The sequence below is a fragment of the Monodon monoceros genome, unplaced genomic scaffold (genome assembly GCF_005190385.1).
Source record: "Monodon monoceros isolate NGI ecotype Baffin Bay Population unplaced genomic scaffold, NGI_Narwhal_1 Super_Scaffold_17, whole genome shotgun sequence".
In the NCBI taxonomy this organism is placed as follows: Eukaryota; Metazoa; Chordata; class Mammalia; order Artiodactyla; family Monodontidae; genus Monodon; species Monodon monoceros.
In genome coordinates, this window is record NW_021703773.1 from 4,820,980 (window position 1) to 4,841,571 (window position 20,592).

General features: G+C 38.3%; 1 protein-coding gene across 2 annotated transcripts in view; it reads right to left on the minus strand.

Moving 5' to 3' along the window:
• Nucleotides 1-20,592, minus strand: part of ADAM9 (ADAM metallopeptidase domain 9) — a 101,824-nt gene that overhangs the window by 6,149 nt on the left and 75,083 nt on the right. For both annotated transcript variants that reach the window (XM_029226435.1, XM_029226436.1), the window contains 4 exons: nucleotides 11,445-11,525; nucleotides 11,092-11,197; nucleotides 5,696-5,837; nucleotides 3,947-4,034 (listed from right to left, as the gene is read on the minus strand). In XM_029226435.1, the coding sequence (XP_029082268.1) occupies nucleotides 3,947-4,034; nucleotides 5,696-5,837; nucleotides 11,092-11,197; nucleotides 11,445-11,525 (417 nt within the window). The remainder of the gene's footprint in view (nucleotides 1-3,946; nucleotides 4,035-5,695; nucleotides 5,838-11,091; nucleotides 11,198-11,444; nucleotides 11,526-20,592) is intronic.

Sequence of the window (20,592 nt, forward strand, 5' to 3'; positions counted from 1 at the left end):
TTCTGTTTCTGAGATTCTGGATCATCTTTACTATCATTACTCTGAATTTTTTTTCAGGTAGATTACTTATTTCCTCCTCATTTATTTGGTCTTGTAGGTTTTTACCTTGCTCCTTCATCTATGACATATTTTTTTGCTGTCTCTCTTTTTTTTTATGAGTGGGATTGTGTTCCTGTTTTATTGGTTGTTTGGCCTGAGGCTCCCAACACTGGACTCTGTAGGCTATTGAATAGAGCTGGGTCTTAGTGATGAGATGAGAAACTCTGTGAGACCTCACTCCAGTGAATATTCCCTGGGGTCTGAGGTTCCCGTTAGTCCAGTGGTGCAGACTCAGAGCTCCCACCGCAGGAGCTTCCGCCCAACCCCAGGCTTGCAAACCAGGATCCCGCAAGCCACATGGGGTAGAAAAAAAGAGAAAAAGAACAATAACAAAGCAAAAAATAAAATTAGGCTAGGAAACTAACAGATATGTTAGAAAGAATGTAAAAATAAAAATATAGATGAATCAACAACCAGAAGGTACATCAGTATCACAATAGTAAAAAAGAGGAAGAGGGAAAAGGAAAAAAGAAAAAGAAAAAAGGGGCGGGGGGGAAGGCCTTGGCTGTGTAAAGCGGGGCCTAAGCAAGGGTGAGGTTTGAGTGGTGGGCGGGGCCTATGCTTAGGACCCACAGGGCTGTAAAAGATGGGGGGTAAGGGGGTGGGGCTTAGGCTCAATGGAACAGAAGGAGCCCAGGCGTGCCCCCCACCCCTGGTCTCAGAGGGCAGGGGACCTCACCTGGGAGCCCAGCAGGCTTTCTGGGCTCGTGTGGGCAGGGCAAACGCCCTCCCCTCCTCTCCTTTTCCTCTGCTCTGGGGTCTGGGAGGGCCCCTCCCACCTGCTTCTCCTGATCTCCCTGGCCTCCCTCTTATGTCCTCAGGACCAATGTGGCTGGGGAGGGAAGGGGGGGACTTGGAGGGCATGGGACCAGCCTGGGAGCTCAGCAGGCTCCCTGGGCCCTAGTCAAAATTATATTTTTTTAAATTCAAAAATAATGAAGTATTATCTTGGCTCTAATCAACTCCATTAGTTAAAAGGGAACATATTTCCTATGTCCATGTATTTTAAATAAAATCTTCCAAAAATGTATTGCCAAACCTATACAGTACCTAACTGGTACTGTAAATACCACTAATTTACAACCCTTGATTTTGATGTGGAAAACAGGGAACTTCTGTGCACTGCTGATGCAAATGTATAATAAATTGGTACAGCCACCATGGAAAACAGTATGGAGGTTCCTCAAAAAATTAAAAACACAACTACCATATGATCCAGCAATTCTATTTCTGGGTATTTATCCAAAGAAAACGAGAACACTAACTTGTAAAAATATCTGCACCCCCATGTTCATTGCAGCATTATTTATAACAGCCAACATGTGGAAGAGCCTAAGTGTCCATCTGTGGCGTATATATATATATATATATATATATAAGAATATTATTCAACCACCAAACAAAAGGAAATCTTGCCATTTGTGACAACATGGATGGACTAGAGGGCATTCAGGCTAAGTGAAATAAGTCAGACAGGAAAAGACAAATACTGTATGATCTCACTTATATGTGGAATCTAAAATCAAACAACCAAAAAATACCAAACTCTTAGATACAGAGAACAGATTGCAGAATGACATAGGCAGGAGAGGGAGATGGGTGAAAACAGATGAAGGTGGTCAGAAGGTACTAGTTTCCAGTCATAAGATGAATAAGTCCTGGGGATATAATGTACGGCATGGTGACTATAGTTAATAACACTGCATTGCATATTTGAAAGCTGCTAAGAGAGCAAACTTTAAAAGTTCTCATCACAAGAAAAAAAATTTGTAACTATGTGTGGTGATGGATGTTAACTAGACTTATTGTGGTGCTCATTTCATACCATACACAAATATTGAATCATGTTGTATACCTGAAACTTATATGTTATGTCTATTATATCTCAATTTTTTTTTTTTTTTTTTAGATCTTGTTATGTATATCCCTTGAGGGGGAACCAGGACCCTGCCCCAAGGCTGCACTATTTTTTTAATAAATTTACTTATTTAATTTATGTATCATTTTTGGCTGTGTTGGATCTTCATCACTGTGCGTGGGCTTTCTCTAGTTGCAGTAAGCAGGGCTTCTCTTGTTGCGGAGCACAGGGTCTAGGTGTGCAGGCTTCAGTAGTTGTGGCATGCATGCTCAGTAGTTGTGGCGCACAGGCTTAGTTGCTGCGAGGCATGTGGGATCTTCCCGGACCAGGGCTCGAACCCGTGTCCCCTGCATTGGCAGGCGGATTCTTAACCACTAGACCACCAGGGAAGCCCATATCTCAATTTTTTAAAAAGTAGAATAGTGGTTGCTAGGGTGTGGGGGATGGGGACTTACTGCTTCATGGGTACAGAGTTTCTGTTTGGGGTAATGAAAAAGTTTTAGAAATAGGTAGCAGCGATGATTGCACAACATTGTGAATGTAATTAATGCCACTGAATTGTATACTTAAAAATGGTCAAAATGGCAACCTTTATGGCATGTATATTTTACCACAATAAAAAAGGAAAAAAATATGTCAAAGATGAAAAAGAACACATATATAATTTCTAACTTGGATATGTAGGGGCTGTGTGATCATCCTATATATGTAGCGATATGGAAAAATCTCTGAGATATATGGTTAAGGGGGAAAAAGGGCATAACAAGTTTTGTTTATTTTTTATAAAGGAAAAGGGAGAAGAACTGGGAGATTCCACATGTATCCTTCCATATTAGAAGGATATCTAATCATCTTACCTCCACATAACTGGAAAGACTTTAAAAGTCTGACAGTACCAAGTGTTGGCAAAGATGTAGTTTGGCAGGAATGCTCATATACCACTGACAGTACATCACCCAATGGTGTAACCTTTTTGGAAAACAATTTGGCATTTTCCAGTAAATATTCACATATCTTTCAACCCAGCAATTTAATTCCTGCATGCCCCTAGATCAGAGCTCTCTAACAGAATTTTCTACAATGATGGAAACAACCTATGTCTGTGGTGTCCCTACAATAGTGGCCACATATGATCTATCGAGTGTTTAAAATGTCAGTGAGGAATGGAATTCTTAATTTTATTTAATTTAAAATGAAATTTAAATAGCCACATGTGGATAGTAACCACTGTACTAGTACAGTCCTAGAACTCACACATGTGCATGAGAAACATATAGAATGTTTATCTTAGCTTTGTTCATAGTAATGAACAATTGGAAACTAGTAATAGAAAAATGGATTTTTAAACTGTGTGGTATTTATGTAACATAATATCAATAGTGAAAATGAATGCATTAGAGCTACATGTATTGCTAGGGACAAATCACAAAGCAATGTTAAAGGAAAAAGCAAGTTGCAGATATATGTGTAAGATAGCAAGCAAAACATATAATGTTTAAAAGCAGATAAAGTAATATTATATATTTATTAGGGATATATGCATATTAGAAAAAGTATATCATTATCCCAGTACTCCCTAATACACTCCCAAGGACAGTGATTACTGGTCCCACTGCTGAGACAACTAGGCCTATTATTCCAGGAGCTCAGCACCATATCTTCAGTAACATGCCCTGGGGAAGCCAGGCATTAAAAACAGAAGGATAGCAGACATAGGAGAAAACAGTGATGGCATAAATCCCACGTCATTTCCCAAGCTTGGTTTCAAGGCAAGACATTCTCAATGACTAGATGTTTTCTCCCATCTCCTCTGAGCCATGGACCCTGCTGGTATTCCATTAACTAACCCAGAGGCCACCTATAGACCACACTCCTAAATTCTTTGGAAATTATCTATGTTTATTCCTATATGATGTAACAATTTTTTTAATCTTTAAAACTTTGATATCATAATATAGTAAAGAAAAAGAATTTTTCATTTAAACTTACAACTTCTCTGGGAGGAGCCACTGAAGAAGCATGTCCAGGAACACTCACTGGCTGTCTAGAAACTTTTGCTTGATTTTTGCCGTCTGACCTGAAAGATACAATTACTTTTGAGCTAAATTAAGATTAAAAAATTTCTACATGATATATTACATAGACCTTGCATTTTCCCAAGTACAGAACAATGTTATTGGTAGTGGTGGTGATGATGATCATGAAGACAACTAAAATTTTTACAGCATTTTTATTAGCTTTCACCCAGTTTTAATCCTTAGAGTACTATAAAGTTTTATTAACCTCATTTTACAATTAAATAAACTGAAATTCTAAGAAATTATGTAGTTTGGTCAATTGGGCCAGTGTTCTCCAACTTCTCTCCTCAAGTCTTCCTGAAATCAGAGAGGAGTAAAAGCATATTCCTAGGTTTGAAGTAGTCACTCTGAATATTAGGAAGTCCAAGAGGAGCAAACAAGCTGGCTGGAAAGATGTCAGCTAAGATTTAGACATGCCGAAATGATAGTAAGTCAGCTAGGTAGAAGTGTATAGGAGATAGCTATTGCTATGGAACTAAAATTTCAGAGATGCAGACTGGGGAATTATCTATAGGGACTGGTCAGTCTGAAGTTAAGAAAAAGGGTAGAAACATAAATCTGGGGAAGTCCCTGGCATTCCAGTAGTTAGGACTTGGCGCTTCTACTGTTGTGGCCTGGGTTCAACCCCTATTCAGGGAACTAAGATCCCGCCAAGCCAAGTGCTTGGCCAAGGGCAGTGTGGCCAAAGTAAAGGGTGGGCGAGGGTGCTACACCTCAATAAATTATATTTTTTAAAAAAAGAAATATAAATCTGTTTTAGAATACATTAAGAAAAATAAAGCTAACATCAGTATACTCTAGGAAAACATTATACAGTAAGTGAGGTAAGTTAGAAATAGGGCAATGAAGTAAAGTGAGCAATCGAGGCAAGATTTGAACATTTTGGATCATTATCATAAGAAAGATGAGTTATTAAGTAATTACATTGTGCTATGGGTTTTATTTGTTAGTATTTCCTCATTTAATCCTCACATCAACCCGAAGAGATAGGCAATATCATTATTCCCATTTTAAAGGAAGTAAACTAATGCTCAGAAACTTTTTTTATTATTCCAGTTCATAATTCTAGCAAATGACAAACTGGAACTTGAACTCAGATCTGACTACAAGGCCCATGCTAATATATGCCACATTCCAATGCCAACGTGTTAGAAGTGATCGCTGAGAGACAGTTGTATAAGAGTCCAACACACAGACTAGAAATATCAGCTGTCTGAAATATGACAGCCCTTTCGTCCATCAAAGCTTATTTCTTAAAAGCTGATGATTCACAAAATCTGTTTTCAAAACAGACTTGAAGAACACTTTTCCTATGAGAACTGATACTTGAAATAGACATGGATGAAAATTTTTTAACGAAGCCCAAATCAGAAGTTGTAGTCCAATTACTCCACTATCAGAAATCCAAGTCAAGTAAAATGAATCCTAGCAGCCATTTTCAGTAGCATACAGGCTGGTCACCATAATCCTTTCCCCTCACCATTATAATAGGTGGCTGAGTCACCACTGCCCTTTAACTCCTGCTAATCATGTCAAAAGAATGGAGAGATAACTTAGAACCCTATTTTTAAACCAGCTTCTATGATATGACTATCATCATTAATAATTATTATACTTAAAAATTTTTAATATGAATTTAAAAGAAAAATAATCTAAGTACTCATATGTTTGTGATCTCTTCCTTCTGCAGTAGCTTTTCTGTAGTTGGTCTCTCTTAATGAAGACAAAAGCAGCCAATGCAGTAAGAGGAACAATGACGAAGAAGAACACCAGAAGTCCGTCCCTCAAGGCGGTATTCTTTTCTACAGAGAAGGATTTTACATTAATGATCATTAAATTAGAAGTTAACTCATATTAACTAGAACATACTAGGTGATGATACGTTTTACATTAATTTTCACATTGTTCAAAAGTCACACTGATATAAACTGAAATATGTTGAGAAGTCTTGTTCACTCCTCATGCTTACCCACTTCATTTTTGCCTTCCTGAAGATAACCACTTTTATTAATTTCTTATATAATCTTACAGTATTTCTTCATGTAAATATAAGCAAGAACAAAATATGTTCTATTGTTAACCCTTTCTTACACAAAAGGTAGCATGGCATAAATGCTATTCCACACATTACTTTTATCACTTAGCTATACTACATATCTTCCCAAACTATACATACAGCACCACCTCATTTTCTATACAGCTATACAAAACTCCATTGCAAGGATGTCCCGTAGTTTATTCAGTCAGTAAGTACCCTACTAATACTTTTATTTTTCCAATCCTTGCTGTTACCAAAAAAAATGTTACAATGAATAACCTTGTACATATGTCATATCATTTTGGTGCAGGTATATCTGTAGAATAATTTCCCAAAAGTAGAATTGCTGTATCAGAAGGTGAATGCATTCATCATTTTTAAGGCACTATCAACCTGTCTACCACAGTGATCGTTAACAAGTTAGCATGCCATATATTCAGACTATAATTCAAAAAGGTACATGCACCCCTATATTCTTAACAGCACTATTCACAATACCCAAGACATGGAAACAACCTAAATGTCCATCGACAGATGAATGGATAAAGAAGATGTGGTACATATATATATATAATGGAATACTACTCAGCAATAAAAAAGAATGAAATAATGCCATTTACAGCCACATGGATGGACCTAGAGATTACCCTACCAAGTAAAGTAAGTCAGATAGAGAAAGACAAATACCATATGGTATCACTTACATGCAGAATCTAAAATATGACACAAATGAACTTACCTACGAAACAGAAACAGACTCACAGACATAGAGAACAGACTTGTAGTTGCCAAGAGGAATGGGGGGAGGGAGTTTGGGATTAGCAGATGCAAACTATTATATATAGAATGGATAAACAACAAGGTCCTACTACTATATAGCACAGGGAACTATATTCAATATCCTGTGATCAACCATAATGGAAAAGAATATGGAAAAGAATGTATATACATGTATCACTGAATCACTTTGCTGTACAGCAGAAATTAACACAACATTGTAAATCAACTATACTTCAATAAAATAAATTTCTTTTAAAAGTTAGAAGGCCAGCCAGCAATATACAAGAATTCCTCACAGCCTCACCTATAGAGTCAAACTTCTGCATGTTTGCCAACCTGGAAGGTGAAAAACTATATCTTTTATGATTTTAATTTGCATTTCTCTTTTTATACTATGATTTGAGCAACTTTTCATGTTTAAGGAAACATTGTACTTCTTTTTCTTCTCAGTCCTTTGACTGTTTTTCTGTTGGTCTATTGTTTTTCTTTCTTCTCAGTTTCTAAAAGCCTTTATATGTTAGGGAGAATAGTTTTATCTGTATGTGAGTTGGAAATATTTTCCCCATTTTGTCATTTGTCTTATGGTACAATGCTTTTCTCCATGCATAAGTTTATTGTTCTGAGGTAGCTGAATTCATCAATCTTATTTTTTATGGCTTATGGATTTAAAGTCTTATTATAATTTTAAAAATTCATTAATTAACATTAATTTTGTCTGTTTCATGTTCTTTAGTGAAAGAATATAGTAAATATGAACACGAGTGGTAAACTGTGAAATTATCCTCATAGTTTTAAATTTGTAAAAGTACCAAAACTTTCTGTTCCAAAAGTTATATGAAACACTCAACCCAATTAAAAATAAAAATATGAAAAATTAAAGTAAGCTTGATATATCAGTTTATACTCACTAATAAGTAGACAAAATTTAAATTAAAGCATCCAACACTGGCCAGGTTATGTTAAAATTGGTACCTTCATACTGTCAGTGGCATTACACAAGTTCATTTGGAATTTTTATCAAGAATCATAAAAAAAAACACCTGTAGCCTTCCCTGCATAAAAAATCATATCTAGGGCTTCCCTGGTGGCACAGTGGTGGTTAAGAATCTGCCTGCCAATGCAGGGGACACAGGTTTGAGCCCTGGTTCGGGAAGATCCCACATGCCGCGGAGCAACTAAGCCCGTGCACCACAACTACTGAGCCTGCGCTCTAGAGCCCATGAGCCACAACTACTGAGCCCATGTGCCACAACTACTGAAGCCCATGTGCCTTGAGGCTGTGCTCCACAATAAGAGAAGCCACCGCAGTGAGAAGCCTGCGCACCGCAACAAAGAGTAGCCCCAACTCACCACAACTAGAGAAAGCCCGCAGGCAGCAATGAAGACCCAATGTAGCCAAAAATTTTAAGAAATTAAAAAATAAAATAAAATTAATTAATTAAAAATAAAGAATCATAAAAAGGATTATACCTTTCAATCTAATAATACCATAACTGGCAATTTATACTTCAATTGGGAAAAATGCATGAGTATTAAGATATACACTACAATGTTATCAATGTGTATCGAAAACTTAGAAACAACCTAATGTCAAATAATTAAACAACAGCTAAGTCAAGTTATGGCACATCCATCAATGGAATGATAAACAGCCATTAACATCCATAGTTCTGACTTCCGCTTCTAGACAAGATGGAGTAATAGGGACCAGATTTATCCCGTCAGCTATAACAACCAGAAAACCAGGCAAAATAAATGACGCAATGGTTTTCATGGCATTGGATATAAGGCAATAAAGAACAATGATCCCTGAGAGACAGAAAGCAAATAAGGTGAGCTTCACAACAATCCCAGTTTGCTGCCTAGAGAAAATTAACAGACTGTGATGAGGGGTGTGGGAATCCAAGCAAAACCAAGTGGTCTCCTCGAGTAGAGGAATGCACGCTAGTTGTCTGAGGAAGAAGCCAAGACAACTAGAGTTCACGGGCAAAGTACCAGAAGGGAGGCAGCTGCACAGATAGAACTTGAAAGATCTGCAAAGGGTTCCCCTCAAATACTCAGTTGAATACTGATCAGTGTATGCATGTAAGGAAACCACCTGAAGCCATAGAAAGAATCACCTGAAAGGATGAGTGGGAATAAACCCAAGAACTCACACAGGACTGGAAAGAATACCTGTTCCTGCCATTTCCAGTGGAAAACTCCATAGTTAATGGCATTGAGTAGAATAAACAGAAGGGGTTTGCCTCAGTAATGGGGCAAAATCAGCCCTAGGCTAAATGCTGCTCAGGTCCCCCCAATAGAGCTTAAAAAAAAGATTCAAAAGAACCATACTACATCCATGTAGCTTAAGCCCACTTAAGCTTAAGCCCAAAGTTCAGCAATAGAAATTCAAAAACACCTAATATACAACAGGCAAATTTCACAATTTCTGGCGTTCAGTAAAAACGTTAGAAGGCATGCAAAGAAGCAGAAAAATATGACCCAAAATGAGGAGAAAGTCAATCAATCAAAACTAAGAAATGATAGAATTAGTAGACAAGGACATTAGAAATTATTATAGATGTATTCTACATGTTCAAGAAGATAAGTAAAGATTGAACATGCTGTGTAGAGACATGAGGAAGGAAAGAAGGAAGGAAGGGAGGGAGGGAGGAACAGAGAAAGAGAGAGTAGAAGGGAGGGAGAGAGAGAGGGAGGGAGGGAAGGAGGGATGGAGGGAGGGAGGAAGGAAGGAAGGAAAGCAGGCAAAGAAAAAGAGAGAGGGAAAGAAAGAAAGAGAGAGAAAGAAAGAAAGAAAACGAAAGGAAAAGGGAGGGAGAAATAGAACTTACAGAGATAAAAACTTCAATGTCTAAGATAAAGAATAAACTGGATGGAATTAATGGCAGATCAGACATCACAGAAGAGTGAACTTGAAGAATAACAATAGAAACTATTCAAAGTTAAACACAAAGAATAAAGAATTTTTAAAAATCAAGGCAAATCACTGAGATGTGAAAGAACTCCAAGTAGTCAAATATACATGTAATTGGAGTCCCTGAGGGAGAGGAAAAAGAAGGAAAATGGAAGAAAAAATATTTGAGGAAATAATGACCAAAATGTTTCCAAATTTGAAGAAAACTACAAAAGCACAAATCCAAAAAGTTTAAGAAATCCCAAGCACACCAAGGCACATTATAATCAAATACTAAAAATGAGAGATAAAGAGATAATCTTATAAGCAACCAGAGGGTAAAAAAGAGACACACTATAAACAGAAAACGAAAAAAAAAAAAAAGATGATGGCAGATTTCTCAGGAAAAACAGTGCAAGTCAGAAGACAACATAGGAACATCTGTGAAGAAGTAAAAGGGGGGAAAAAACTGTCACCTTAGAATTCTTTACCCAGTCATCATTCCAGAAGGAAGGCAAAATAAAGACTTTTTCAGATATACAAAGCTAAAAGTATTTGTCACCAACAGAAATGTGAAAAGAAGACCTTCAAGCAGAAATTGAATGATGCCAGATGGAAATCTGACTTTACACAAAAAAATGAAGAGCACCAGAAATGGTAACTATGTGGGTAAATATAAAGATCTTTTCTATTATTTAAATTTCTTTTAAAAATAATCAACTATTTAAAGCAAAAATAATTACAATGTATTATAGGTTTATAACATATGTAGTATGATGACAATAGCACAAAAGCTGAGAGGAGAGAAATGGAAGGATCCTGAAATGGCACAGTATCACATGAAGGGAGACTGTGATAGAAAAATATCAATATGGTAGATTTAAACCCAAACATATCAATAATCAAATTAAATATAATTGGCCAAAACAACTCAATTGAAAGGCAGAGATGGGCTTCCCTGGTGGCGCAGTGGTTGAGAGTCCACCTGCCGATGCAGCGGACATGGGTTCATGCCCAGGTCCGGGAAGACCCCACATGCCACGGAGCGGCTGGGTCTGTGAGCCATGGCCGCTGGGCCTGCGCGTCCGGAGCCTGTGCTCCGCAATGGGAGAGGCCACAACAGTGAGAGACCTGTGTACCACAAAAAAAAAAAAAAAAAAAAAAAAGGCAGAGATGGGCAGAGTGGATTAGACCCAGCTATAGGCCACCTACAGGAAACCAACTTTAAATATAAAGACACAAATAGATTAACAGATGTGGAAGTGAGGGCAAGGGACAAGGATGCCCCACTTTTGACATGGGCCACTGAGAGACCACACTAACTTCCCTCCACATTACTTGCCATTGTATGCAGGTCCACTATCCACACTTCCTCCGTACCCTGTAGCCTCACAATAGGGGGGAGCCCAGCCGCTGTCACAGTGACAATTCTTATTGCTGTTACATACCTTCAAAACAAAACACCACTTTTGTTAATTGTGAATGTTGCTCTACATGATGAACTCAAGAATAGAAACCAAGAGAAAAGACTAAATTCATGCAAATCCATAGACACTTTTTAAGAATGAACAATTTATCAGGTATCTAAATTCCCCAATATCTAAAAATCTAAGAAGTCTTACAGAGAATCCTCACTAAGAATTCTCATTATTCAGCATCACTTTCATGAATAAACCAAAAGAGGCTATTACCTACCCCATGTCCGTGACACTTTTTCTGAATATCACAGTCATAATTCAGAACAGACGCATTTACACACTGGAAATTTCTACAGATCTGAAAAAAAAAGAAGTAATGAGTAAAGAAAACTTGAACACATTAATAAACTAGCCAGAAAAAAACAGACCTGGGTGTAGATTATTTCATAGGTGAATTCTTTCACACTTTTCAGGAATAGTTAATTCCCATATCACATATTTGAAAATTTAGAAAAATAAGTGAAATTAACTAATTTAGATAGAACTAATGATCAAAGATGACACAAAGGCCAAAAACAAAGATAAAACTATAATCTTTCCTTCCATACATATATAGATGTGAAAATTCAAAGTAAAACATGCACAAATGGATTTTTTTCAAGTCAGAGATGATCCCACTACTACAGAAAAGGATCAATGATAGGAAATCTATTACTATAATACCTTACATAAATTGTCATTATTAAAATAAATATCACAAAAGTATTTGAGGGCTTCCCTGGTGGCACAGTGGTTGAGAGTCTGCCTGCTGATGCAGGGGACACGGGTTCGTGCCCCAGTCTGGGAGGATCCCACATGCCGCGGAGCGGCTGGGCCCGTGAGCCATGGCCGCTGAGCTTGCGCATCCGGAGCCTGTGCTCCGCAACGGGAGAGGCCACAGCAGTGAGAGGCCCGTGTACCGCAAAAAAAAAAAAAAAAAATTTGATAAAATTTGACACTCATGTTAATTTTTAAAATTCTTTCCAAAATAAGAATAAAAGGACACTTTGTGACAAGACAAAACCTGTCTTCCAATATCACGACTAATTATGAAACTAATTCATGCAAATATACATTCTTTTTAAGAGACAAAATTGAAATGATTCCATGATATTTTAATTTTTTATGGCAAAACAAATGACAAACTGGAAAAAAATATTTACAACAGACATAACTATCAGTTAATATTCTTTATATATGAGGAGCCTGTAAAAACAATAACAAAGATAACCCAACAGAAAAACAGAAAGATATGAATATGGACTAAGCAGAATAAATGAATAGGAATATGGCCTGTAAGATTTCTGCTGAGAAATCCACTGATAGCCTTGTGCAGTTTCCTTTGTAAGCTGCAAGTTTCCGTTTTCTTGCTGCATTTTCTTTAATTCTTTTTCTTTAATTTTTGACAGATTTATTATAATGTGTCTTGAAGAAGATCTCTCAGTTGAACTTGTTTGATGACCCATTTGCTTCGCGAACTTGGATATCCAATTCTCTCCTCAGCTTTGGGAAGTTCTCAGCCATCATTCTGTTAAATGAGCTTTCTGCCCCTTTCTCCCTAGTTTACTCTGGAACTCAATAATTCACAAATTGCTTCTTTTGATGTTATGCCATAGATCACATCAGCTTCCTTCACGCTTTTTCATTCTTCTGTTATTCTTTTCCTCTGAATGGATCATTTCAAAGTTCCTATCTTCCAGCTCACAGATTCTTTCTTCTGCTTCATGCATTCTAAGGTTGATGCTCTCTATTATATTTTTTTCATTTCATCCATTATATTCTTCAGCTCCAGAATTTGTTTGGTTCTTTTTTTATGATTTCTATCTCTTTGTTAAACTTGTCATTTTGTTCATGCATTGCTTTCCTGATCTCATTAAATTGTCTTTTCTATGATCATTGAGCATCCTTCAAACAGCTATTTGAATTCTTTATTGGTACATTACAGATCATCATGTCTTTGGGATCAGTTACTGGAAGATTACTGTGATCCTTTGGTGTTGTCATCTTTGCTTGACTTTTCATGTTCCTGGAAGTTCTGCATTACTCTCTTCACATCTGAAGTAGCAGTCAACTCCTCCAGTCTTTACTAACTACCTTTATGAGAGAAATACCTTCTTTCAGTCCTGCTAGGGATTCTGAGGCTTTCTCAGATTCTCTAGGACATGCCCGCTCCATACTTCTTGCTCCCTCTTAGGGAAGAATTCTTAAGCCTATTCTCTTCTCTCAATCCTGCAACATACCAAGCCAAGTGCTGACAACCCTTTCCAAAGCTGGAGCTCAAATCTGCGTTCCCTCTCTGGCCAGCAGATTCTAGCTGGCTCTCTGCACATGCTCACTAGCTGTCTGCAAAAGCTCACTCTTGCACCACTGTTGGGAGGGCATGTAGAGTGCTGGCCACAGGGTGAAGGGTGTCTGGGTAAGGCATGCAGCAAGCTGGAGGTGCCTGTTGGCCACTTGGGGGGATCTGCAGGCAAAGCATCCCCAGACGCTCATGGGTTGGCTTCTTGATGGAGTCCACCTCACAGTAGGATCTGCATTCCTTTAATATCCTCTGAGAGTCTTAAGTGCCGCTCTCCCAGCCTCTTCTCACCTCCCAGTCACTTAAAAGCCTGGGAATGTTATTATCATGGAAGTTCCTCCACAAGGAAACAATAAAGAAGGGAACAAATGTCCCTTGCCAACAATTAGGACAAAACACTGTTGATTTCAAAGCGAGTTACTAAGAGTGTATTTTCCTTCTTATATAGCTTTTGTTTTTGCTACAGCTAATACTTGTCTTTCTTCTTATACAACTGGCCTTTGTCATATCAGTATTCAATCTCTTCACAAAAAAAAAAAAAAGAAAAAAAAAAAAAAGTTCTCATCTCCTTTCCTCTTTCAAGTTCCCTCTTTCTCTAGAAACCTCCCTGCAGGGTGCACTTGCTCCAATCTAAATTGATTACTCTACTGGCCTGGTACATAGCTGCAATTTTAGAATTTCTCTTTGACGTTCTTCTGTGTCCTAGACTATAATTCTCTTTTTGGTGTACTTCCTCATTTGTTAGAACATTGTGTTAGATGATTTCCTAAGACAGGATAAATAAAGATAAATTTTCTGAAAAGAAAATTTGAAACGATACATTGTCTAAAATGTTTTTATTGTGCTCTCTCACTTCATTGCTACTCTGGCTGTGTATAGAATTCTAGGTTGAGAATCTTTCAGAAACATGAATGTGTTGCTCCCTTGGTTTCCAGATTTCAATTCTCAATCTCATCCCTTTATATGTGACCTTTGTTTGTTTTGGGGGGGCCAGGGGTTTGTCTCTGGAAGCTATTCTTCACAAGTACTCTGACACAAGTTCGCTTCACTGTTTTCTTTCTCTAAATTAGAGATTTAAATTAGTTGGATTTTAAAATCTTTAGTTGATCCTTGCAGGCTTTTATCTTCTCTCTCATTTTTCTGTTTCAGTCTTTTTGTTCAGCTTCCTCACAGAATTGTCCAAGTTTATGTAACAATCCATCTATAGTCCAGTTATACATGCATGAAGGAGAACAGTATACTAGGGTTAGGACAGGGAGACAGACATCTCCTAGGAGGATGACCAAATAATATCAAAAATCTTATCTTCTCATCTCCAACCTGTTCCCAGGGGAACAGGCAACTGGCTGCTGATGCTTTGTTGACAAGATAGGAGAAGCAGACAGACAGAAGAGCTAGCCTCTCCACTGGTAGAATAAATTTAAGTCCATTTTCAATACCATGCCTCCCTCCACCAACCCCTCTCAGCTATAACCACTGTTTCCAAATCACCGATCTGTTTAGGGTTCTGCCAGACTAAGATACAGGCTCTTTGTTCACACCCTATCAGTCTGCACTGTAAGTTGTAGGTCCCACTACTCAGTCAAACTATCAATACTTTCTCTCCTCTTTCAGTTTCAAAACGTGTTGAAGTTTTTATCTACTGATGAAATCTCATATATACTTCACACTTTGGAATCTATTCCCTAATTTGTTCCTTTATATTTTGAGAGATATTGGCAAGGCGAACAGGATAAAGGAATATTACAATCCACCATCTTTTACAGATTTTTTTTCCAATTCACATTTTCACTCTGAACTTCATAACTTGTAATAACTGACTGTGATGATTACTTTTATGTGTCCACCTATATGAGACAGAGGGCGCCAGGAGCCATGGGTCCAGGAACGAAGGGGTGGAAGTGCAGTGGCACCACTTACTATTTCTCCTTGTGACCCACTAGCAAAATATTTGCTTACTGCTCCCAGGACCTTATGCTCTGTTGGCCTAGAAGTCTTAGCTCTAGAGGGAGTTATGCTTCCATCAGGAGACACAACAGTGATGCCACTGAACTGGAAGTTAAGACTTCCAGTTAGTTCATGCCTCTGAATAAACAAAGAAGGGAGTTACCGTAGGCTGGGGTTACTGATCCTGACTCCCAAGGGGAAATTGGACTGCTACTCCACAATGGTAGTAAGGAAGAGTATGTCTGGAATACAGGCGATCCCTTAGGGCATTTCTTAGTATTATCATACCCTGTGATAAAGACCAATAGAGAACTACAACAACCCAATCCTGGCAGGACTACTAATAGCCCAGAGCCTTCAGGAATGAAGGTTTAGGGCATCCTGCCAAGTAAAGAACCATAATCAGCTGAGGTCGTTGCTGACGGCAAAGAGAATACAGAATTAGTAGGGAAGAAGGTCGTTAAACATACCAGCTATAACTATATTACAGAAACAAAAACTGTAATTATCACGAGTATTTCCTCCTTATTTTGTTATGATATGCTTGTGTGTATATGTGTATCAAATATCTTTTTCTTCTCTCTCTTAGTCCCTTAGGTAACTCACAATGTATTGACTTTAAGTATTGTTAACTTTACATCACAGGATTTAAGTTACAGGATATTAAGAAAAGTAAACAATGGCCAAAGATTTTTATCTCCTCTTCGAAGTAGGATTTAGTGCATTTTCGGTTGTAAGCAGGATACAATGGTTGTACACAGTTCTACCATGTTAGGTAGAATTATGACCGTGCTATTGTCTTCAAGATTGTTTTGAAGATTTTTATTGTCTTGGAGATTATGTATGGTTTAAGGAGATGCATACGGACACCAAGCTGACAAGGTGTGGACCTGTGATGGTTAATTTCATGTATCAACTTGACTGGGCCACAGAGTGCCTAGATATTTGATCTAATATTATTCTAGACGTTTCTGTGGGATGTTTTTGGATGTGCTTAACACATAAGTTGATCAAATGAGTAAAGCAGATTGTCCGTATATTGGTCTCGTCCAATCAGTTAATGGCCTGAATAAAATGAAAAGGCTGACCCTCCTCCAAATAAGAGAGAATTTCTCCTACCTGCCTGCCCTCTAGGTGGGACATTGGTTTTGTCCTGCCTCTGGACTCAAACCGAATCATAACTCTTTCTGGGACTCAAACCCACTAGCCTTTGAACTGGAACTACACCATCAGCTCTTCTGGGTCTCCAACTTGCCCACTGAGATCTTGGGATTTCTTATCTTCCATAATTGTGTAAGCTAATTCCTCATAAAAAGCCTTATATATATAAACACACACACACACACACACACACACACACACACACACACCCTTTTGGTTCTGTTTCTCTGGAGAACCCTGACCAATATTTCTTCCTTATGTCCAAACCAAGAATAAACAACCCAAAACAACTGAAATGTACAAATGTTGAGGTAAACCAGACTTTAGCACACGGAGTACAATGCACGACTCAACAGCAAAAGCTACATAGGCAATGAGGCAGGAATGAATATTATCCAACTTCAATTAACTAAAGTCCATTCTAGTGGCTGTCTGTTACAGCTCAGTGATTGTGTTCCCCTCAAAATTCATATGCTGAGGCCCTAATCCACATGTGATGGTATCTGAAGATGTGTAATTAAGGTTTGTTGAGGTCATGATGGTGAAGCCCTGGTCCAATGGGATTAGTGCCCTTATATGAAGAGACACTAGAAAGGAGATACTCATGTCTGTGCCTCATGAGATCCTGAACTGGTGCTACACTCAGCTCCAGCCCCTCAAGCCAGTCAGGAAGCAGCCCAGCATGTCCAAGGACCTGGCTGGGGACATGCACATCCATGCCTCAAGAACTAGGCCTACAGCCTTCAGTTTTGGCTGTGGAATCTGAAACAGCTCTGGGATTTCATTCCAGCCAATCTCAGTCACAGTCCAGGGCTAGTCCTGCCCATCCAGGGACCCAATTAATGAACAGACAGCAGCCCTCTTAGGTACCTGATGAGAGCCCCACCCATCTATGCAACTGGTAATAGGCCTGCTGTTTAAAGACATAACTGTGGACCCTGAGGCAGACCCCTGTCCTGGGGCCACCTCCTGAAAAAGGTATTGGAGGAAGTTCAGTCCACCTAGGGACCAGTCAGCACCCATGCCCTACCAAGTCCATGATAAAAAGTTCACCAACTGCAGGCCCTGCTGCACATCCAGAAACAGCTTTGTAACCAGCTCCAAACCAGGCAGACTGAGATCCCAGAGGTAATCCCATCAGCACACAGAACAGACAGGAGGTGTTTACCAGCTGAAACCAGTCTGTAAAGACTGGTGCTCCTTCAAATGCACAGGCACCAATGCAAGGCTACATGGAAGAATCAAGCAAATATGACAACACCAAAAGAAACTAATAAAGTTCCAATAAATGACCCCAAAGAATGAAGATCTATAGTCTGACTGATAAAGAACTCAAAATAATCATCATTAAGGAACTGAATGAAATGTGAGAGAACACAGGTAGCCAACCCAGCAAAATCAGGAAAACGATGAATGAACATAATGAGAAGTTTAATAAAGAAATAGGAACCATTAAAAGTAACCAAAAAGAAACCCTACAGAAGAATACAATGACAGAAATGAAAAATTCAGCAGAGAGGTTCAACAACCAACTTAATCATCCAGGAGAAAGAATCAGTGAACTCAAAGACAGATCACTTGAAATTAGCCCGTTAGAGAAACAAAAAGAAAAAAAGAATAAGAAAGAGTGAAGAAAGCCAATGTGAATTACGGGACACCATCAAGGAAACAAACATTCGCATCATGGGAGTCCCAGAAAGAAAAGAAAGAAAGGAGCAGAAAGAAAGTTTAAAGAATTAATAGCAGGGACTTCCTGGTGGTGCAGGGATTAAGAATCCGCCTGCCAATTCAGGGGACGCAGGTTCGATCCCTGGTCCGGGAAGATCCCACATGCCGCGAAGCAACTAAGCCCGTGAGCCACAACTACTGAGCCCACTCACCACAACTATTGAAGCCCGCATGCCTAGAGCCCAAGCTCCACAGCAAGCCACCGCAATGAGAAGCCCACACACTGCAATGAAGAGTAGCCCCCACTCGCCGCAACTAGAGAAAGCCTGCACACAGCAACAAAGACCCAATGCAGCCAAAAATTAAAAAAAAAAAAAAAGAATTAATAGCAGAAAAATTCTGAAACCTTGGGAGAATATGGACATTCAGGTACAGGAAGCTCACAGGACCCCAAGCAAGGTCAACCCAAAGAAGATTGCTCTGAGACACATTATAATCAATAATCAAAATGTTAAAAGTTAAAGACAAGGAGAGAATTTTAAAAGTAGCAAGAGAAAAATGACTCATCACATATTAGGGAAATCCACCAGCAGCCCAGTATGGCTATCAGTGGATTTTTCTAAAGAAACCTTGCAAGCCGAGAGAGAGTGAGATGATATATTCAATGCACTGAGTGAAAAAAATTGCCAACCACGAGTACTAACCTGTCCTTCGGAAATGGAAAGTTAAAGACATTCCCAGACAAACAAAGCTAGGGGATTTCATCACCACTAGACATGCCTTACAAGAATTGATAAAGAGACTTCTTCAAGTTGAAATGAAAGGACACTAAGTAACAATATGAAAACATAAAAAACTATAAAACTCATTGGTAAAGGTAAATATATAGTCAAAATCAAAATATTCTAATACTGGAATGATGGTGTGTAAATCACTTTATCTCGAGTATAAAAGTTTTTTAAAAAAATCAAAAATAACTAACGGTATAATATTGTTTTGGATATGTCTCCTCAGGGAAGGAAATCAGCAAACTAAAAAGCTTTTGCATAGCAAAGGAAACTATCAACAAAATGAAAAGGTCATCTACTGAATGGGAGAGATATTTGCAAATGATGTATCTGATAAGGGGTAAATTATCCAAAATACACACACACACACACACACACACACACACACAACTCATATAACTCAACATCCAAAAAACAAACCACATGATTTAAAAATGAGAAGAGAATCTGAGTAGACATTTTTCCAAAGAAGACATTCAGATGACCAGCAGGCATCACATAAAAAGATGCTCAACATCACTAATCATCAGGGAAACGGGCAAGTCAAAACCACAATGAGAGATTACCTCACACCTGTCAGAATAGCTATTATCGAAAAGGCAATAAATGACAAGTGTTGCCAAGGATGTGGAGAAAAAGGAACTCCTGTGCACTGTTGGTGAGAATATAAATTGGTGCAGCTGCTATGGAAAACAATATGGAGGTCCCTCAAAAAATTAAAAATAGAACTATTATATGACCCAGAAGTTTCACTTCTGGGTAGTTTTACAAATAAAACAAAAACACTAATTTAAAAAGATATATGCACCCCTATGTTCATATGCACACACACGCACACATACACATGCATACAATGAAATATTACTCAGCCATAATAAGAATGTTGCAACAACGCGGATGGACCCAGAGGGTATTATGCGAAGTGGAATAACTCAGACAGAGAATGACAAATACCATATGATTTTACTTATATGTGTAATCTAAAAACCAAAACAAATGAACAAATATAACCAAGTAGAAACAGAGTCATTAATAAAGAGAACAAATAGGTGGTTGCCAGAGGGGAAGAAGGTGGGGGAATGAGTGAAATACGTGAGGGAAATTAAGAGACACAAACTCCAAATGAGGCATGGGAATGAAATGTACAGCAAGGGGAATATAGTCAATAATAACATAATATCTTTGTATGGTGACAGTTGGTAACCAGAGCTATCATGCTGATAATTTTGTAACAATTGAAAATATTGCATCACCCTGTTGTGCGCTAGGAACTAACATAGTTTTGTAGGTCAACTATACTTCAAAACACAAACAGACAAACTCATAGAAAAAGAGATCAGATTTGTGGTTACCAGAGGTGGGGTTCGGGGGACAGATAACTGGATGAAGGGGGTCAAAAGGTACAAATTCTAGTTATAAGATAAGTAAGTACTAGGGATGAATGTACAACACGATTAATGTAATGAACACTGCTGTGTGTTACATATGAAAGTTGTTACAAGAGTAAACCCTAAGAGTTCTCA